This window comes from Athene cunicularia (genome assembly GCF_003259725.1).
Source record: "Athene cunicularia isolate RWA chromosome 17 unlocalized genomic scaffold, athCun1 chr17_part1, whole genome shotgun sequence".
NCBI classification, from domain to species: domain Eukaryota; kingdom Metazoa; phylum Chordata; class Aves; order Strigiformes; family Strigidae; genus Athene; species Athene cunicularia.
Genome location: NW_020799122.1, coordinates 2,733,883 through 2,755,732, shown reverse-complemented (window position 1 = coordinate 2,755,732; position 21,850 = coordinate 2,733,883). Strand labels below are relative to the sequence as shown.

General features: G+C 37.4%; 1 protein-coding gene across 4 annotated transcripts in view; it reads left to right on the top strand.

Moving 5' to 3' along the window:
* The window catches only part of CAMSAP1 (calmodulin regulated spectrin associated protein 1), a 27,398-nt gene extending 5,883 nt beyond the window's left edge, over nucleotides 1-21,515 (top strand). The window contains exons 2-19 of one of the 4 annotated variants that reach the window (XM_026860375.1): nucleotides 3,789-4,051; nucleotides 4,245-4,406; nucleotides 5,134-5,214; nucleotides 6,205-6,237; nucleotides 8,293-8,352; nucleotides 9,716-9,857; nucleotides 10,794-10,933; nucleotides 11,031-11,127; nucleotides 11,541-11,718; nucleotides 12,439-12,533; nucleotides 13,330-13,414; nucleotides 13,789-16,225; nucleotides 17,585-17,721; nucleotides 17,808-18,016; nucleotides 18,103-18,205; nucleotides 18,589-18,704; nucleotides 18,929-19,047; nucleotides 19,351-21,515. In XM_026860375.1, the coding sequence (XP_026716176.1) occupies nucleotides 3,789-4,051; nucleotides 4,245-4,406; nucleotides 5,134-5,214; nucleotides 6,205-6,237; nucleotides 8,293-8,352; nucleotides 9,716-9,857; nucleotides 10,794-10,933; nucleotides 11,031-11,127; nucleotides 11,541-11,718; nucleotides 12,439-12,533; nucleotides 13,330-13,414; nucleotides 13,789-16,225; nucleotides 17,585-17,721; nucleotides 17,808-18,016; nucleotides 18,103-18,205; nucleotides 18,589-18,704; nucleotides 18,929-19,047; nucleotides 19,351-19,653 (4,760 nt within the window). In that variant the 3' untranslated portion in view covers nucleotides 19,654-21,515. The remainder of the gene's footprint in view (nucleotides 1-3,788; nucleotides 4,052-4,244; nucleotides 4,407-5,133; nucleotides 5,215-6,204; nucleotides 6,238-8,292; nucleotides 8,353-9,715; nucleotides 9,858-10,793; nucleotides 10,934-11,030; nucleotides 11,128-11,540; nucleotides 11,719-12,438; nucleotides 12,534-13,329; nucleotides 13,415-13,788; nucleotides 16,226-17,584; nucleotides 17,722-17,807; nucleotides 18,017-18,102; nucleotides 18,206-18,588; nucleotides 18,705-18,928; nucleotides 19,048-19,350) is intronic. The other 3 variants (XM_026860376.1, XM_026860377.1, XM_026860378.1) reach the window with 3 other exon arrangements.
* Nucleotides 21,516-21,850: the final 335 nt, after the last annotated feature.

The window sequence follows — 21,850 nt, the reverse complement described above, 5'->3', positions numbered from 1 at the left end:
TGAGATTTTTTTTTTTTTTTTTTGGTGGTGGTGTGGTAAGTTTGACATATTTTTAAGGGGGTTTTGGAGAATGAGCAGACCTGGGTACGGTGTTTTCTGTGCCGTTATACTATGGATGAAGATAATTAGCGGAGATCTGAAAGACAGGATGGGACTCTTACGTGGTATCTCACAGTTAGAGCATTTTTTTTGTCTGTGGCTGTCTAGGAAGGCTGTGTTACTCGGAGATAATTGCACTGTGTACAGGACATCTACAGCTATGGTATTTGGGAGTTTCTCAACTCAGGTACATCCTTACAAAGCATCCTTTTTGCTTTGTTTTTCCTGCCATTTATTTCTCATTTATTGGTGCCTGCCATGTGGATGGTATAATTATGTCTGGTATGAAGTAAATTTGAATTAAATAATAAAGTTAATATTATACCTCTTGAGCTTTGATGTGGTTTTTATATCTTAAAATTTCTGTGGGCCTTTAGTCGGGGACAACAAATTAGTTACAAAACTGTACCTTTCTGTCACAGGCAAGTTTAGCTGGCAAAAGTGTTGTATACACAAATGCAGAAAATAAAATTGGGTAAGTGTTTGCAGCGAAATAAATTGCAATTATGGGAGGATTAATGTTAATGGATAACTTCTTATGATAGTATGCAAATTATTAATCCTGGTACTAGAAGTTTTTCCCCCCACCCCTGTATCTTTAATCCTGGTCAATTCAAGTCCATTTGGTCCTTAAGCAATTATATGGAGATCAGAAGCATGAAGTTAGAGGGTTCTTCAATATAGAAGATAAATATTTCAGATCTTTTGACTGAATGTTTGGACTAAAGAATGGTAGCCAAGGTACAAGGTGTTTGTTTTGTTGTTTTTTTTTTTTAATATATTGATTTCTGTGACGGAATCTCATCACTAAGAACTAGATCAATTTATTGCTAGAAAAGGCTTTTAAAAATCATCGAAATGTTGCAAGTTTAAACAAAAATAAATGTTGGGAGGTCTTACTGTCCCTGTCACAGGAAGCTGAGCATCATGTTCCGATAGTCTCTTCTGTGTTAATTAGGGGTGTGAGGACCCCAGCATAATAGATTGTATCCCTCGTGGGTATGTTAGTGCTGAAGCTTTTTGCTTTCTGTACTTACAGTCTATAAAATAATTGCAGCCTGCCCTGTGGAAAAGGGACCTGCAGTAGGTGCAGAGTGAGCTGTGGGCCGCCGGGGTGGCTGGGCAGCTCCTGTGCTGGAGATGTTCAGGGTTCTTTGTCCAGTCGTTACTCACAGCACAGTTTCAGACAGTCCCCTCGGTTGCCCTGTGGAGTCTGGAGCTGGTGGAGGGCAGATGTTCATGCTAAACCCCTCAGCTAAGTACTTCAGATCTCAGACATTTTGAATCCGCCTTTTTGTTGGTTTCAAAAAGACTTTAAAACTTGGAGTGCTGCTAATGCTCTTGCCAGAAATGTGCCACTTCATGGATATTTTATGAGCTAGTATTCTATTATTTCCTTTCACAAATAATTTTAGTAAAAAGCAATGTATCTGATTGTTAAAGGTGCAGCTGCTTTATAATGAAGCTAAAATGTTGAATTATATGAGCTGCTTTACATTTTGATTTTTTGGATCTGTCCTCAGTCTTCAGAAATGGAAGCTCTTGTTCTCTTTCTAGAAGTGGCAATAACCATTAAATGGAATTAGCTTTCAACAGCCTTTGATTTTTAGGTCAGGTTGACTAATGTTAAGAAGATTAAAGATATTTGAATTTATTATCTATTTTCACAACATGGACACCCACGTTAACAAACGCTCCTTACGTAGTGCCAGTGGGGTTTTGTTGTGTCTCTTCCAACCATCCTCAGTATATAGTCTGCATATGACACCATTCGATGTCACATAAAGGAAAAACAGTGATCTTAATTTTTAAAAACTTCAAAAGGCGTTTCATTTTGGAAAACAGGCGTGGTACGGTCTGACTGACTGAGTAGCTGTTAGAACTGTTACGGCAATGCTGCTTTACTACATATTTTTATTTAAGCTGTACTTCTGGCTCATGTAATTGATAACATTCTGTCTCAGTTTCTCTTCTTTATGAACGTTAAGTTCTGCAGTATACAAATACTGTGCGGCGTATTTTGCAGTTCAAAGATATGCTATGGGTAGGACTTCTTTTGAATGGGGAAATTTAATTATTCAGGAAATGAGCTGAATGAAAAGTAAATATGCTGCCAAATTAATAATTCTTTTAACTGTAGGTGTAGACATTTAAAATGAAGTGTTGAAGTGACTTTGGGGGATCTTCAGAGTGACTGGATAGCATAAGATAGAATTTTATGTTTGAAAACTGTAAAATGTCAGGCTTCTATTAAGGAAACACACTTGAGGCTAGAAAGTATTATTCCTGGAGTTGAAGACTCTTGTTATTACTCCTGGGCTATTATAAAGATAATAGCTCCTAGTCTGATTACTGAATATGAGCGGAAGTATTTATTCTGGGCTGTATCTATTTTTATCATGTTTTCTGTCTTTTCAATAATATCAAGAAACTATTGCTTACAACAGCGTTTCCTTCCACTTTCAACTGTTGTAATGGGTTGACGTTTGCCTCGTGTTGTAGCGTTACAGCCTTTAACGCTGGCAGTACTTCAGCTAGCAACGTACGGATTTGAAATGTCTTGGACGTGTTTAGAGTCATCAGAATATTATTTGTTGTTAGTGCCCTTCTTTCCTGCCAACTATGAAGCTGTGCTGATTAGTGGCAAAAGTGGAAGTCTTTATGAGGGTTGGAAACTGTTGGAGAAGTGTGCAAGGATGAAGCTTTCCGTGTTGTTAATTTTAACTTGCATGTAAATTACTGCACTCAGGATCCGGGTTCATAAAGCCATTTATCTGGTTGATAAAATTAAGACAACTTGGGGAAATTGTGCCATTCCAAAAGAAGTTAATTTTAGGCTTGGTTTAAAATTCAAGCTGAATCCAAATCCGAGTGGAGTGGTTTTGCTTCATAGGCTTTAATTTTTATTTAAAGGCTGAAAAGCTGCAGTAGTTTGCTTCAGCGCTCACGGCGTCAAACAAATAAGACAATCAGCTCGCTGGAGGCTCAGTTGTTTTGCAGACTGTAAAATGCTCAAGGTATTAGTTGGATATTTTGGTATTTCTATGAACTTTGGCAGTTTAGACCCAAGAAATAGGTAGCTTAGTTTTCTTTTTCAGTTTAGGAATGTTTGGCTGGCCCCTCTCAGTGACTGAGCATTGCAGTTATTCAGTTGCTGTGCACAGATGTTTTGGGATATTGTTAGGAGCAGCTGGAAATTTTGCTTTGAAGATACATAAATTTTGCCCAACTGATACGCAGATCATTTGAGCCTGTCATCTCAGTAAATGATTTATAATTCCAAATAAAATAAAAATACTGATAATAGGCACTATTCAGTAGAGGTGATAACGTATCATTCTGATTAAGCTGGGTCTTACTCAAGGAAAGAGCTGGACACGCGTAGAGGACAGTGGCACTTTTGTCCGCACTGAAGTGCTCCCTTGAAAGGGGCTCTAGTATCTTGGGAAGGCTAATGGGTAATGTACAGGATTTTTAGTGAAGTATGTATGTGGTGGGAGCCAATTATATATGCTTTAATTAAGCACAAAGACCTATTGAAAACTGTTTGCAGTAGGAAACTTCATTACATTCTGTGTTTTTCTGCTTGACTTTTGGTTCTTTCATGTTCTGTCTTTGAATGAAAGTAAAAATGTTTACTTTTGTTTCTAACTGATGGAACTTGTTGAAACTTTTATTTATCGTTTCAGATAACGTCCCCGAGGAGCTGAAGGACCCATTTTACATAGATCAGTATGAGCAAGAACATATTAAACCACCCGTCATCAAGCTGCTGCTGTCCAGCGAGCTGTACTGCCGCGTCTGCAGCCTCATTCTGAAGGGGGATCAGGTGGCTGCTCTGCAGGGCCACCAGTCAGTGATCCAGGCTCTGTCTCGAAAAGGGATTTACGTCATGGAGAGTGATGATACACCTGTGTCTGAATCTGATCTGGGCTGTGCACCAATCAAAATGGTTAGCTTAATTAAATCCACCTAATGATCTTCTTTTTATTTAACACTATTTAAAATAGTTAATGGAACGAATAGCTCTTAATTTCTAGGTCACTAACTTCAGGAATTTTTAGTTTTAAATACAGTTAGAATATATAATTTTTTTTTTCCTTAAAGGATTTGATTTTTCCGTACCCATTGTTTTCTTCTTTTAGAGTTCTCATATGGCAATGATTGATGCTCTCATGATGGCCTATACCGTAGAAATGATCAGCATTGAAAAGGTGGTTGCTAGCGTCAAGCGTTTCTCTACATTCAGTGCCTCGAAAGAACTGCCCTATGATTTAGAGGATGCAATGGTTTTCTGGATTAACAAGGTAGCATTTACTTTGAGAAAAGCTTGCCTATTTCCTGTGTTTTTTCAGATTTTGAAAAGGTTCTGATCTTTCTTACCTGTGCATTTCTATCATCTTTTCCAATGCAGATGAAGAGAACTACTTTAATTACTGTGTTGTTACTTGTCACCTTAAGTCCAATGATATTTAGGTATAATGCCCTCCTAATACATTAATAGTATTTGATTCCCTTATTACTGCCACATATTTCATCTTCTTGCTTGGCTTCTCAAGGTTTCCATATGCATTGGGAAAGAGAATCAGACTAGCAGGGAAGTGCAATTTCTTTTTTTAAAGGATGTTGTAATAAGGCTGGTAAATCTTTCAAGGCAAATTTTAAAGGTGACAATTAAGAACTAAATTAGGAAAACTGTAGAAATTGGGTCGTTTTCAGGGAAGCTGCTATGAGGGATTGGTTTTATTTTTTTTTCTGTAGGTGAAGTGTTGTTTATGTTCAACAACAGGGTAGACTGAATTCTGACTGGCTTGAATACATATCACGGAAATACTGAAACTTTGCAGAGGTTAGAGGTTAGGTTACTGAAACCCTTTCAAGTGACAAGAGTCACATTCCAACGTTGTTCTGTGAACTCTTTATGTTTGTGGAATGTATTGACCATTAAGTTGAGGGGAGGAAGAATAAAACTTGACTTGTAGAAACATACATTCAGATGTATTTTAATATCTTTTCTATGCTATGCCCTTATAGGTGAACCTTAAAATGAGAGAGATAACAGAGAAAGAGATTAAATTGAAACAGCAACTAATGGAAAGTCCAGGGCACCAAAAGGTAAAACAAATTTGTCTTCAGTTGTGATTTTTTTTTTTTGCGTTGCTGATTAATGGATTTAAATATAACATCTCAATATTTTCTTTGTCAGAGAAATGTGAGGCATCCAGTCCTCAAAACTCTTGAGATTTTGTGCATGCAATTTGTTTTGTGTCTATCAGTGCCCTTCCTTACCTTTTGAGCCCACTGGTATCTTCTTTCTGTTAAGTTTCAGTTGGACTAAAATAACTTGTTTCAACTCAGAATAACTCATATCAACTTCACATGGGTAAATAATGACTCAGCTTTCACAGCACAAAATATATAATATATATTTTGAAAGCTCTTGGGGCATATTCATTTTGCATGGGTTAATTGTCTAATGTATATTCAATGGCTTATCCGAGTTCTATCTAGTAAGTGTACTCTTGGCATTCAAATGTTATATGTGTGTGTTCGTAGTTTTTTCCACCTTTTTCCCTTGAAATTATATCACAATGCATTAACATTGTAAAATATAGTACACTTTCATTACTGGAGAACGTAAAATAGATCTTTCTCCAACATAATGTATATCAGCTATCTGAGCTCCCAATTTATAATCTGATGAAGCCTTAAGAAAACCTGCTAAATTCTTTCCTCAAATTGGCATTCCTATGCAGAGGGGATAAAAGTGTGACATAGAACAAGACACAGTTGTTTAACTTTCACATTAGTGGAAAAGGGGTTTTATGTGTTTTTTATGTAAAGTTATATCCTTCAATGATAAGGGGCTGCAGAGCTATTTAATTTACACGTTTGATGCATGGTCTGAAGGATCCCTTAACTATTTGACTCTCTGTTGACTTTTGGATCTCATTTTAATATTTTTAAATCTAAATTTCTAGGCTACAACCCCTCTAAAATATGAAAGTGTTTATTGCTGAAGTGCATTTAAGTATTGCTGCTTTTAACTTGCATTGCTGATGTTCCTTTCCTATTCCTACGTTCCTTTCCTTGCTTCCTGAGCAGTCTCCTTCCAAATGGTATTGGAAATTAGTACCTGTAAGTGAACTACTTTTACACCAGTTGTCATCCACAAAATCATGGCTTTTTAAACTTCTTCAGAGTGTTTGCTTCCATTACAATGCTTCTTAGGTGGTCTTTGAGGGGAAAAAAAACCAAAACCAACCTGTGTAGGTCATCAGGCTTAGTTTTCATAACATGATTTTTACATACTGTACAGCATATAGCATAATCACTTCACAGCATTTCAAAATTTTCACCACAGTGCAGGAGCGAGGGATATGGAGTAGCAGCAAACCCCTAGAAAATTAAACAGTCGAAACAGTTACATTTACTGGTTTTGTTGTAAGCAGGCAATTGATTGCAGCACTAAGGTGATATAAAAGCTGGTCGGTTTAAATGGTTGCCTAATCTTGGGATCCATCGTTAAGATACTCAGATGTTTGCAGTCGCTCATTAAATAATGCTCTTGCACTGCTCTTGCACAGGTTTGTAAATCTGTCAAACCAGAACACCATTATTCATTGAGATGGGGTTAGAAGATTTGACAAACCAGTTTGGACCCGTTACGACAGCTGCTGGAATTGTATGCTAAATTAATGAGACTGAAGCTGGCATAATGGGACGAAAGAGAGCTTACGTATCAGAACAAAATACTTACTTTCTTTATGGTGAAGTGTGAAAATGGAGTATCAATTCCACTATATATATATATATAAAAAAATAAATAAATTGTGCTTTTAATATACAAGCCTGCTTTCTTTTGGCTGAGTTTCCTGATTTTGTGTCAACTTGCAGAAATTTTTCTCTGTTCCTTTCCTTTCCTTAGCCTTAATACCCTTTCTCCTGCACTTGCTGGATTTGGTGTTTTTCATTTTCTCTCTGAGAAGACGAGAGCTGTTGTTTCAGTTCCAAATTCCAAAGAGCAGTGCACTTGGAGAAGGCGGGCAGTCACTTGTCCCCACACTCTCTCTGCCTTCTCACAGAGAGCTCAGTCCCACTCCTCTGCCTCATAATCCTTTATTTGTTTCAACCAAATGTATGGACCGCAGTAAAAGCTTTAAATACCTGAAATAAAGGAAGCTGGAGTGGGGACCTGCAGCCTAATAAAATCTGTGACAGAGCCCTGTCTTCCAGCCTCAGTCAGTGACCCGTGCCAGTATGTAGGGAAGTATTGACCTAGTGCTTATCACTTAGTTTTAGTGTGCTTACACCTGTATTTGAGGCACACATTTGATAGCCTTTCGAGGAGTAGGTCTGTGTTTTGTTTAGAGACAACTGAGTGAGGACAGAAGAAACTACAGGAATGGTGTTGACTTGCAGGATGTTGTTGAGCAAGTTGGCAGTGAAGGAAGAAGTAAATAGAGCTTATCTCACTGCTAATCCAGTACCACTTAGATTATACTGGTTTACTGACAGATTTTTGCAGTCTCCATAGTGGTTGTCACACTATGTAATTTCTGTATTTCTGTCTGTGAATTATTTTTTTTTTAATATAGAGTTATCTCTATTTCAGTAGCACCCATTTCTGTGCTTTAATGCGTACAAATGTCATTAATTGTACGCATGGGGGGGAACAAAGCACAAAACTTGGCTTAGAATATAAGAAAGAATTCAGAATTTTTCAGTATAAAAGACTGAATGGTTAAGAGAATAATAGTTGAGCAAAAAATAAGGAATTAAGTCCATAAAATTCCTCTTTGATAAATCTGTTTTTTTATCTCCCGATGATAAATTTGGTATTTCCCCAAAGCTAAAATAAACAAGGAATAGGTTTTGGTTTTCAGTATTGTCTGTAGTTGGTTTAAATACCCTTTTAATCCTATTGGAAAGGAAATGTATGTAAAGTAGATATAAACAGGAGGAATTAAAGTCTAAAAAGGAATTTCTGAAGTTTGTCTTTAATATGCTTACTTTGACTAAGTGGATAAATGATGAACCTTTTAAGCTAACCAGTTCACCTTAGTGTGCATACTTATTTTATCAGACTTAATGACCACATTCCCATTGCATAATGGATGTTGCTAATGCATTTGATTTGTTTCTTGTTTCAATAATCACCATGGTATATCTCGCTATTTCTTTTTGTGTAAGCCTGATCTGATGCATGCCATATCGCACTGCATGCTGGAACCAGTGGAATATGCTCGTGTGGTACAGTATGATTCACATTCCATTACATATTTGTGGAGTGCTCCAGGCTGGGGAAAAAAATAATTTGCACCTGGTAAAAGGACAGGAAAAATAACATTAGCATATAGAGATGGCTTTGAGTTACTTGCCTTTGCCAGGGAAACTTTAACATAACATGTTTATATAAAAGAAATAAATGAAACTGCTTCTTATTGCTCTGATTATAAGGGATCCTGGTTCATTTGAATAGATTTTTTTTCTCAGCCTGTGCCATCCTAAACTGACACATAGGAGTGTGTGTTTGTGTGTAGAGAGCTTTCCCAGGTTGTCTTGGAAAGTGTGTGATATCATTGGTAAAATCCAGCTTTCCTCTGATGATTAAGTACATTCTCTGTCTATCTACATGTTAGGCCATCAGATCAGTCAAGATAGTTTGTCAAATGCTAAGTGATATTAATATGCTAAAGTGGAAAAGGAATCTTTTTCCAATACTGAAAGGTATTTCTGCTAGGCTCTGCAGTGTGGTGTTCTTTGGCTTTGCCTCATCGCTTTGCTGCTCAAACTTAGGTACAACCTTCTAGTCTAGCTAGCATGTGGATGCTTACTAAATATCCACACCAAAACTTTTCTTGCAAAAATTGCAAGAAGCAATGCCAAGATTTATTAGATCTATTCTACGGTTGACTGGCTTCAGCTATGCTCCCAGTTACGTGAGGGCTATAGAGGGTGGTTTGCAGAGAGTTTCATATTGATCTGTAGTGAAATCAAGGAGTTTTGCTGTTGATGTAAAAGGCCTACTTGCTCCTCTGGCTGACCGTTGTTTGGAAAAGGCTGTGTTATTTTCTTTTGCATGACGTTAGTATTGCGTACTGGCTTGCCAAACATACGATGTTTTGAATCGTTCTGAGAGAACTTTGCTGTCTGTGGACATGACAGCAAGTCAGTGGATGTAGGTAAAGTATGAGAAATCACTAGCTCATCTGAATTATTTTTTTGCTGTGTTTTTTGGTTTGGTTTTTCCCAAGCTTTTACGTGTTTTCATGTAGTTATCTGTGTCTCTTTCTTTGGATCTGCTGCATTCATGCATCTGTGTGGAAGGACTTTTTGACTTAAATTGCTTGTAATAAGTGAAAATGTGTGAACGAAGCTTGGAATTCAGCAGCGCGGATTGCTTCCAGATACGAGGAGAATGATTGGGAGAGAAGCAGTATATTCTTCAGAATTGGCTTCCTTTGAGAGAAAAGTATAAGCTCGTAAATTGTTTCTGACTTAGAGCAGAATGCTATAAAGGATCCACCGTAAAGAGTTTTCAGTGCTTAACAAAAATTCCTTTTAATTTTTTCTTTTTGTTAGCATTATATGAACATTTGTTTTCTTTTGTTAGGTGCGTTACCGAAGAGACCATCTTTCAAGCAGGCAACTACCTTACTTTCCTTTGCTTGAAGATCTGATGAAGGATGGTAGCGATGGTGCTGCTCTTCTAGCTGTGATACACTATTATTGTCCAGAGCAAATGAAACTAGATGGTATGTAATAAAGGTTTCTAGGGGAAAAAAAAAATTTCTTCAATCTTTTTAAGTTAAACTAGAAATACGTTGTCAAATAAAAATGCAACACATCTAATAGGTAGAGCACTACAGCAAGTTAAGACTCCAGTCACATATGAAATCTGCATCAGGGTATTTAAAATGTAACCTCTCTTTGATTTTGTTTTTTCACTTACTGTATTTAGAAGTCTCTGCTCTGAATATTATGAGCTACAAAATAATCCTTCCTTTTATAGATGTAGATGATAAGGCTTTCTTTGTTCAAATAACTGAGCTTGGTTTCAGTAGACCATAAAGAAGGCATACATGTCCGCTACTGTTAGCTGATAATTCTCATGTTCTTCTCTATGAGTACATAATGTGACATTTTAAAATCTAGATTTTAAAATAGTTTCTCCCAGTCTTCAGCTATTCTTCAGCATATGGAACAAGATATTCTCTTTCCCAGAAAATTTTTTTTTTCTTAATAACTCAGTGCCCTACGAATCAACGTTTTTGTACTGGTTTTAAAATTCTCAGATGTGTTGTACCTTGCAGAGCTCCTGAATAGTTTCAGAAGGAACCAGCACTGTGATTCCTAGAAGTAACTTTTATTGTTTGCAAATCAAGTTGTCTGTCTTTAATTGCTTTTGTGTTTTGTCATTATGTGTTCTTTGTAGCCTGCTTACCTTTTCTGTCGCTGTGATAGACAGAATCCTATACGGATTCTAAAATGAATATGAAACTGATACTGTTTTATCTGTGGTTTTCTTCCTTTTCCTATCCCTCTGGGATTTTAACAGGTAGAGAAATATTAAATATTAAATGATGGTGTGTAAGCAGTCTGTGCAGTTCCTGTGCGTAGTGTTTTTGTTAGTTGTGGATGGGATACATTGGAATAGTCTCGTAACTTACTCATCTCTTTCACCTTTCTAGATATTTGTTTGAAGGAGGTAACATCAATTGCTGACAGCCTCTATAATATTCAACTTCTGAGAGAATTCTCAAATGAATATCTAAACAAATGCTTTTACCTCACATTGGAGGACATGCTATATGCTCCTTTGGTTTTGAAGGTAAGAAACATCATGAAGGATATATTTTAATTAAAATGTGGGTAAATCCTGTGTTTTGTTACTGTGAGGCGTGTTTTTTCTTTTTTTCCTGTTTTAGCCTAATGTCATGGTATTCATAGCGGAACTCTTCTGGTGGTTTGAGAATGTGAAACCAGACTTTGTACAACCAAGAGATATTCAGGAAATAAAAGATGGTGAGTTTTTAACTCATGATAAATGTTAGTGTGTTATTTAAAATACTTGCATCACAACGAAACTGTTGCACAATGGTGTTTACTTTAGAGTCTTCTTTCTACCCAAACTTGCTGAGTGTCTTTCAAAGCAGTGAAGATGGAGTGAAAGTTAGTCCTAGATCTACTTGAGTTCTAATTTTTTGAATGAGACAGGTGATTTTTTTTTTTCCCTAAAACCAGTAATTACTTGTAACTTTCTTTCCACTAAGCTCACCGTAAGATACATATTTTAAATAAAGACTAGTACTTAACATTTCATTTTAGTGTTGTCGTCATTTTAGTGTTGTTTTCAGTGCGATCTGAAAACTTCCTGTTCTGTTTTGTTGTTTTAACGGCAAGTATAAGTTGTGTTAATGTTAGAAATATATGCACAGTTAAAACAGTGTTGCAGCAGAAGAGCAGTCGTCCACCTGTTCCTATTTCCAATGCCACTAAGCGAAGTTTCATGGCCAGCCCCGCTGGTACCAGTCCAGCAGACTTGCAGCCCTCAGCTCAGACAGGCCCTGAAGCTTGCAACAGATACTACCTGCACCCTGAGGAGCCTGACTATCTGTAAGTCTTTTTTTCATGTTGTTTAGACTAATTTTCAATTTATGGTTCCCTTTAGATAACCTAGGAATTTCAGTTCCTAAATGTTCTGAATTTGGTACAAATTGAGTGAATTTGAATTGTGTTGCTGTCAGTCTCTAAATACTCTCCGTTCTCAAGTTCAGAGAAATACATTGCACTGTTATGTTTGATCTTTGTTTGGCAAATGCCCATAAGCCCCACCAGGGAAATGTCACCATTGCATTAGAGAAGAGGTTAGTCTAACTTCTATTTTTGGAAAAAACGTGAAGCATGGAAACTGTTCAAGCAGCTCATTTTTACTAGCTGTGTTCTATAAATGGTGATAACAAAGACAAATTCAAATAAAATCTAATGTACAAGAAGGTTAATGACAAGGTTTTTCAGCTGACCCAAGTTTGATGGCAACCAATAAGTTATTTCAGCCTTTACTTTGTCTCTAACGTACTATTTACGTAAGCTACATTTTAAATCTGTATTTAGAAACTTGAACAGTTTGATTTTAGGTGGTAAGTTTACTATTGTATTGTTACAGGTGAAAACCTTTCCTTCTCTTCAGTTAACTTCTTTAAAATGAATGATACATTATTTTGTTTTAAAGAGTATTGGGGGTAGCTATTACCGGTGTAATGTCACAACTACATAGTTTTTCTCATTATACAGAAAAAGTTCTTGTAGTAATGAAATTTTGCTTTTCTGAATTAGTGGCAAAGGAGGAAGCCCTGCCTTTAGCCCTTCCCATCCACTGCTCCCTCTGAGACAAAAGCAACAGAAATCTTTACAGGGAGAAGACAGCCCTGGTAAGTCCACCTTGAATTTGCATTTCAACAGGCAATGACTGTCAGTGTCAATACAGTAATGAATAAAAATGTAAGTTTATATATGTGAAGGATCTAAAACTGAGTTAAACTGCAGTCACCCAAGTGGCAAACATGTTTTGTTTGAGCAGATCATCTTTGCGTTAAAAGTCTTTAAAGATCCTTTAAGAAAGTTTCTGGATATTGAAATTTTTCTCTCTCTCCAATGAGCTTATTTCTCAGAATCTCAAGTGCAAGAAATGAAAACAAATAGTGTCTGTGAAAAGAAAGGAAAAAGCCACTTGTCAAATGTTTATAAGACTAGGAAAAGTCTTAGGAAGTTGTCATATGGAATGACAAACTCACTCGAGTACTTAGCAACTTTTGCCTAAGCGCTTTTTGTAATTACTGAAAACCTAGGTTTTATACTTACCCAGAGATGCTCAGAATTTATTTTCTTCTATCAGCTCAGGTACCAACCAACCATTCCAACTGCTTAGGCTCTAACAACAGGCAGTGAAGTCTTTTTTTTTTTAAAAAAAAAAAAAGGTTGGGGGGCTGATGAGGAAAGCAAATTGAACAGTTTCATGTTTGGAAATCCAGAAGTCAGATACTTGTACGTGGTCACTTTTCATTGTATTTTTTTCAGGCTTTGGCTGGCTGTCTTTGGCTAATATTTCAGCAGATCTGTTTTCTGCTGCCATCTCTTGGTGAAAGTTTATTATGTTTACTATTAAATAATAAAAGTGCTAGTTTAAAGACCATTTCTAAACCATTAACAATTTAAAAAATATTTCAGGTCAGCGACATCGTTCTAATTCTCTGACCCGTGTTGACGGGCAGCCGCGAGGTTCAGTTCTTGCATGGCCAGAGAGGAAGCCCAGGTAACGGATGCATTTAAGTATTACAGTACTGTTTAATGAAAGGATACTGTGGTGATTTCATTGTAGTGATGTGGGATCACTTCCTTAGAACAGGGAATGAAAGTTGCTTAATTTTATTGTCTTTTTAATGTACGATTTCAGAGAGGACTGATTTTAGGGTTGCAATTGAAAGTACTTTAAGCATGATTTTCAGTGAGCACTGTTGAAAATTGAATTATCTGAAGTTGCTCTTTAGTATTGCTGGTCACTTTTGGTACAGAATACGTTTTTCAAATGAAGCAAAAATTTTAACTGTCTATTATCGTGGTCCTTAGTTCAGCAAATTTGTAACTTTATGTGCTTAAGCATCAGTAGACTGTTCTTATCTTTTCTAGGCCTCTGTCTCAGCCAACACCGTTTGCTCTTCATCATTCTGCCAGTAGTGACGTGGACCCTGGGTCTGGTGATAGCATTAGTCTGGCTAGATCAATCAGCAAAGACAGTCTTGCTTCAAACGTTGTTAATGTAACTCCAAAAAATCAGCCCCACCCTCCATCAATGAAAACTAACGGGAAGAGCTTGCTGAACAACGTTGAAATCGAGGATGAGGATGAAGAGCTAATTGCAATAATCAGATCTGAAGAAAGGCCAACCCGTGGTGATCTTGAATTGCAGAATGCCTCAACCAGGGTGCCCAGCATAGTTGCAACTGCTTGGTCTCCAAAAACAAGCAGCGAGGCTTCCGAAAGCAAACCAGACAGTTTTTACTTAGAGCCTTTAATGCCTGCCGTTCTAAAACCAGCAAAGGAAAAACAGATAATCAATAAAGAGGATGAATGTGGGGAGGGGAAACAAAGGAGTTTTATAACAAAGAGATTAAATGAAGGACACTTGCCTTTGATCCGCAAGAAAACAAATAGCAATCATAATGAGCATGACCTCAATAGGACTTTTACTCCAATTTCTAGTTCTGATTTCACTCCAGTTGCAGACTCTAGTACTGCGGATTCAGCGGCACTGGTGGAGGCAGGTTTAGAAGCTTCCAGACCTTTGGCTAGTAGCAGTTTAGATCCTTCCACTCAGGAGCTATCCACTGGAGGATTTTTTCTCCATGCTGCTAAATCTGACGATGACATAGCAAGTAAGGTCAGCGTAAGTTATGTGAAAAGTCTCAATTCGCATACTCCAGATACTACATGGACTATGGTGAGGCAGGACTCTGATTCGGATCTCTTGGACATAGAAGACACTGAACAGGATTTGGTAGTCATAGATGATCATCCTATAGTCACTAAATACATTGGCGAGGAGGAATCTGCAAAATTGCAAGAAGATATGAAGGTAAAAGAACATGAAGATAAGGATGATGCTAGCGGACGTTCCAGCCCCTGTTTGAGTACAATTTCTCAAGTTAGCAGCGTGTCAATGACCAGTGGGAGTGTCCGAATGACCAATTTCGCAGAACGAAAGCTTCAGAGACTTAATAGCTATGAAACAAAGTCCAGCACAAGTAGTTCACAAAAGACCACACCGGATGGATCAGAGAGCTGCCCAGCACCACTGACCACATGGAAACAAAAGCGAGAACAGAGCCCCAACAGACAAAATAAGGATAACGTCAATCTTTTAGCTTCTGAATTGGTGCAGCTTCATATGCAGTTGGAAGAGAAACGAAGGGCGATAGAAGCTCAGAAGAAGAAGATGGAAGCCTTATCAGCAAGGCAGCGACTAAAATTGGGCAAGGCAGCTTTCTTGCATGTTGTTAAAAAAGGGAAATCTCCTGATGCTCCACAACCTCTTAAACCAGAACATTTTGCAAAAGAATATTCTCGGCACAACGGTGAAGACTTAGATGAGGTTTCTTTGGGTTCCAAATCTGAGGAGTTTCTTGTGAAAGAGGAGGAGAGAGAAGAAATGCTTAATGATTCTCAAGAAGTAACAAAAGTAAAAATGCAAGAAAGCCTAGCTTTTGCTGAGCAACATAAACCAAAAGACTCTGCTGCTTTACATGATTTGGAAAAAAGTAAAATTATTTCTGTTGCCCTCCTAGAAGACAATGTTACTGAAGTGGATATAAATGAATGTGATCTTTCTATCGAAAAACTAAATGAAACAATCAGTACTCTTCAGCAGGCTATATTAAAGATTTCTCAGCAACAGGAACTACTTATGAAATCTCCAACAGTGCCATCACCAGGAACCAGAAGTAACTCTCAGGACCAAAAGGTAAAACCGTCAATTCATTTTGTTGAGCCCCTGTCTCCAACTGGAATGAACAGTCTCCGTAAACCACCTCGATTTGGTCAAGGAAGGAGTCCTCGATCAGGGAGACCCTCTGATCTGAAAGTCATTAAAGACAGACAACAAAATTCAGCGCGGGTTAAAACCCCAACGCAAAGTCTAGAAACCTTACCACATTTAAGGCCTTTTCCATCCAATAGTTTGTCAAAGACACCACCAGAAATCGGCTTGGAAGGTAGTCCTGATCATGGAAGTGCTTCTCAAGAAAAGTGCTTCTTTGATACCTATAGACTTCATGATGAGAGCAATCAACGCGCCCTTGTTCTCTCCACCTCCAAAGATGCAAATATTATTTCAGAAATGAGCAAAGAGGTGAACAACAGCTTCAAGGAAACAGGGTTGAATTCTTCTGATGGCTCAGGAAAAGAAAATGTCCCAGTGGATGAGCCACTGAGAAGCAAGGCTAATCTCATTGAAGTAGACTTGTCTGACTTAAAAGCTCCAGATGAAGGAGAACTTGAAAACCAGGATAGCTCTACGGATATCATTAGTGAAGGTGATCAGAAGTCTGGTGTGGGTTTTTTCTTCAAGGTAAATATATTACCTTCCTACATTTGGTTATTGTTACATATTTGCCCAGCATTACGACTGGTTTTGTCCACCTCATTCTTCATGAAGTCTTCTGTACATTTTGGTTGCAATATTAGGATTTTTTTTAAAACTGCATTGGAAAATAATTGCTTGTGGATAAAAAAGTTTTTGATTTAATGTATGAAATCCAGGTTCTTGTTAACTTCACTAGAAAGCAGGGTTAACCCTGCTTTTCTTCTCTTTCCCTTAGGTTTTTTTCTGTCTGAGAAGCAGACAAACATACAAATGTGTTGTAAATACTTAGCACAAAAGAGTCACAGAATGCAAGGGAAGCATTTCCAATCCCAGCATTCTGTGAACCTGTATCAAAGGGAAGGAAAAGTCCTGACAGAACACAGTACGTAGGAAAAGCCTGCTGAACAGGTTTTAAAAATTGTCAGGGAGCTGAAAGTCTGAACTGGGGACTTTTGGGAATTTTCACCCAAATTTCTCTGATTTTGAGCAGCCTAACAGTCAAGGGCTCTAATGGAGAATTAATTGTATGGCTGTATAATCAGATGCTTCAATGCACTGTTGGAAAAAATTACCATTTTTCATGCAGCATTTGCTTTTATCCTGTAATGATAGCATATAGGGCTCACGATGAAAATGTATTACATTTAAATGATTTTTCTCATTTTGCACCTTAACTCCGGCTTGGGGAAGGGGTGGTGGTTAAGCAATTGTTTTTTTAATACAGTGTTATTTGTCATATTGTTGGGTTGAATGTGCTTTAAGTAATGTGTCTACTGATGTTCAAAAGTGCTATCAAAACATTTAGTATCTTAATTTGTGCTTAGAAATGATTACTGTAAATACCTCGAATGTGCTGACATGATGATACTTCTTAAATTTCTCTTTCAAGAAAGTTGAGCCAGGCTGTCTCAGTCTCTGTGAACTTAGCTTCTGGTTTTACATAGTGTGATTACCGCTGACTGCCTCAAAGGTTACTGTTACACTGGGGTTGTTTGTGCTGTCCATCCTATCCCACATGGTAGTTGCACTGTACTTTGCAGTTCTAGAAGGTTTTGTGATGATTAAGCATACTTAGAAACGAGTCAGAGTGAGATGAGACTCTTTTTTTTCCCCTCACAGACTTAAGGGAACACTAAAACTGTCTCTTAAATTTTTTCTTGAGCAAGAGAAAGTTCAATCCAGTTCTGATTTATACTCATCAATTCTAAAAAAGTAGATATCCAAAAGTAATAGCTTACATTTTCCTGAAATCTTCCTGGAGTCCTCGGCTATCTTGGGATGTCCAGCTGAATATATTTTCTTCTACTCTTTAATAAAAACTCTCTATCCCTATGAATTTTGCAGGATGAACAGAAAGCGGAAGACGAGCTCGCCAAAAAACGTGCAGCGTTCCTTTTGAAACAGCAGCGCAAAGCTGAGGAGGCTCGGATTCGGAAACAGCAGTTGGAGGCTGAAGTTGAACAAAAAAGAGATGAAGCACGGTAATAACGTGTGAAAAAGAATAATTTTTTTTAATCTTTAAGATGAGGAAAATCATTGTATGTTGAATGTAATGTTTGCTTTTCAGTCGCAAAGCTGAGGAGGACCGAATACGGAAAGAAGAAGAGAAGGCTCGAAGAGAACTTATCAAGCAAGAATATCTAAGGAAAAAACAGCAGCAAATTTTGGAGGAGCAAGGTCTCGGAAAGCCCAAATCAAAACCCAAAAAGCCCAGGCCAAAGTCAGTCCATCGTGAAGAATCTTACAGCGATTCAGGGACCAAGTGTTCTTCCACACGTAAGAATTATGATTTGCTTGCTCTCACTGAGTCTGCAAATCTACTTTAACAAAATGTGGTTTACGTTTTCTCTTTTATTTTGTAGCTGATAATTTGAGCAGTGCTCAGTCTGGTTCCAGTCTCTCTTTGGCCTCGGCAGCAACAACTGAACCTGAAAGCGTGCACTCTGGCGGCACGCCGTCTCAGAGGTACAGAGATAGGCTTGACTCTGTTTTTTTTTATTTTTTACTCTGTTATGAAATAGTGTTGGGATTCAGTGTGGTTTGCTTCAGCTCACTGGCGTAGAGGCACAATAGTAATTAGTGAATTAATCTTCTGGTTTATGTGGCTGCCAACTCCGGTGTTCTGTACAAACTTGCAATTTTGTTTTGTTTTCTCCTGAAGGAATAATAGAATTCTGCCTTGATAATCTAGCAGGGAGAATCTGTTTTGGGGAAGGAGGAGGGACAGTAGCTTGTTCCATTTGGGGCTAGCAACTGATTAATTTATTTAAGATTGGAGGGGAAAAAAATACAAACATCTTAGCATATAATATTATTTTTTTTTTAAATTCCATCCCTGCCCTGCCCAGGGTTGAGTCAATGGAGTCCTTACCAATACTGAGCAGAAATCCTAGCAGAAACACGGAAAGAGATTGGGAGAATGCTTCAACAGCATCTTCTATTGCTTCAGTGGCAGAATACACAGGTGATTCTTTCGTTTTAGTTATGAACAGCAGGTCATAAAAAGCTGTGGTATGTTTGATGTGACACGTTATTTTTGAGAAGTTGTCAGGTGTATTTTGTTCTGTTTAATATTTCTAAAGTAAGTTATTGTAGAAAAATGTTTGAGGGTTTTTTCTTACTTGGAGTGAAAATGTTAACATTCCTAAACGTAGGGTAAATAATTTTTTCCTTCTTTGTCTTCCTTAGGTCCAAAACTATTTAAGGAACCCAGCAGCAAATCAAACAAACCTATTATTCACAATGCTATATCTCATTGCTGTCTTGCTGGAAAAGTGAATGAACCACATAAGAATTCAATATTAGAGGTAAACGTTAAAATAACAAAATTATGAATGCACTCACAATAAAATGTGTCTGTAATGCTCATTTCATAACCCTACTGATGCAGTGTAGTCAATGCCCTTTCCTAAAATGTACCTGTACTGGGAATCCTTTTATTTCTGTGACCATAGGGACTTGTGGAAAACAAATCCTGTGTCAAGAGTTCATAGTTCCTGATTTAGTATTTTAAAAACCTTTTATTTAGGTACGTGTGAAAGCTTAAAGCTTGGCATAATATGAGAATTTTCCCTGTGAACAATCTTTGTATATGTTTGTTTTTAATGTAGGAACTAGAAAAATGTGATGCCAACCACTACATCATTTTGTTCCGGGATGCTGGCTGCCAGTTTAGAGCACTTTATTGCTACTATCCTGACACTGAAGAGATCTACAAGCTGACTGGAACAGGGCCAAAGAGCATCACCAAGAAAATGATTGACAAACTTTATAAGTACAGTTCGGACAGAAAACAGTTTAATGTGATTCCAGCCAAAACCATGTCTGTCAGCGTGGATGCTCTTACTATCCATAACCATTTGTGGCAAGCCAAGCGACCTGCAGTGCCAAAGAAGACTCAGACTCGTAAATGACACTGAGTTTTGGGGAGAAGATTGCCCAATGGGATTGCATCGGAAGAAGACACGTTTACCATTTTCCTCCAGTTTGGTATGAAATGTGCAGAACCATGAACATTTTTTAAAAAAGCTTCTAAACAGAAACCGTGGATGCAAGTTATTTCGAATGAAGGAACATTGCCAGTTGTTTTTTTATGAATGATAAATCTGCTGTTACGCCCAATGCTAACTACTGTGGCTTTCAACTGATGAGGGACTGTGCATGTAGCAAGATCTTTAACAAGTGGATTTCCTTTTACTTGAAGCTTTTCATCGGTACAAATTGGGAATAATTTAGTTTGTTTCCTCTCTGCCTCATTCCCTCCTTTTTCCTGTCATTCTTAAAGTTGGCAAGCTCTGAACTTCAGTAGAAGGATTGAACAGATCTTGGGTGAAGTGTTTTGGGTTTGGTTTGGTTTGGTTTTTTTAAACAGTCTTTAGGGAAATCTTCCTCTCAGACTTTTTTGAGGAACTGTTTAATACATCAAATTGTACTGTATCTACTGCCAATGTAAGTCCAGCTCTCAGATTTCTGAAAAAAAGCCCCAACTTGTGCTGCTCAGAACAGAGTTTACTTGCAGTATCTGTTTAGGATAAGGATTGCAAAAGCCAGTCTTTTTTTTTAAAAAACAAATTGTTCGCACGTTTAAAGATTTCTGGAATACAATCATGAAGAGGCATACAGGTGCTACTAGCTGGAATATGCCTGACTGAAACTTAAGGCAAGCTGAATGGAGCACAGTTATTACTGATTTCAGTTTCAGGTAGTGTCCTAAAGATTTGTTTGCTTTAATAAAGATGGATACTGGTAGGTATAGAACATTTCCACTCTGAGCACGCTACTCCTGTACGATGGTGCACTTAATGATCACAAATTTTAATGTTTTTATTACATCATGAAAATGTAATTCTACTTTCTTTGTCCTGTCTTTATTCTGAACGAGCAGCATGCTCTAAAATGAGTGTGTTATGTTTTTTATTTTGGGTGATATATTAATATATATTGATCTGTTTTTCTCATTTAAAAGCAATTTTTAAACAGAGACATTTGCATTTGTTTCAAAAGCCCAAATAAGTCGAATGGCTTGGATTTCTTTTCATGTTGAAATATTAAATCTTGAGTTATGACCTTAAAAGTCTTTGTGTTTCAGCAGATTAAATTTTTGTCTGTGGCAACAGGGTATATTTGCAGTTCGGTTCCATTTTTTTAATATTCCCATTTCTCATTTTTTGGCCCTGGCGAGACTTCTGAGTAGGTTTCTGTAGCTGTTACCTAATTTAATCTGCTAACATGCGCCTGCTACGTCCAGTGTGACACTACTACTTGAGGGTCATGTAGGCTTATAACTTTGGTTTGCACATGTTTACTTTTATTTGAAGTGTTACTTGAATATGTATCTCAAGTGCAAAAGGCACTACACCATCCTAGAGATGAACTGAGCTCTAAACTTACAGTACAGTGTAATTATCAAACCTTGAGAATAATGGAAGCTACAAAGAGTTATGTACATAAGGGGAAAATAGGGTACTTAATAAAGTGCTAACTAGATAGAGCAAAGTGAAGGTCTTCCATTGCGGTGTCTCCATTTTTTTTTTTTTTCCCCCCCTCCAGTACTCCTTGACTAGGCTGCTGCAACTTTGTAAATTATGTTAGATAGTTTGCTGCTTGTAAATAATTAAAGGCTTTATGGTTTCTAAAGTGCTAAGTATTAAACACCGTCATGAGTGTAACTTTTGTTACCATGCTTTCCATGCTTGTGCTTTATTTCTCACTGTTTGATATTATATACCATATTTATTTTATGAAACACTGAAATTTAATAAAAATCATTAACTGATTTCCTTTTTTTCATGTGTACTTTTGTTGTCGTGACACTTCATCCCCTCTAAGAACTAATATGCTTTAAAGATGTGCTATTCTATGTTGAGTTGTGCTCTTAGAAAGCTTCACCTGTAAGCAGCTGTAGTAACTTTAACAAGTGCTTAATCCTCCTGACCCTGATTGCGATGTGTAAGAATTTGACCAAAAAGCTTTCAGAAAATTGGAAAGTAATTTAACAGCCTCTTCATGGATTTATTTCGTCGGTCTTCAGACTCTTGAATCTGGCTGGTGGGTTTTCTTTGATCTGTCTATTCAGCTAGTGACAGAATTTTGGAAGCACCAAGAGAATTT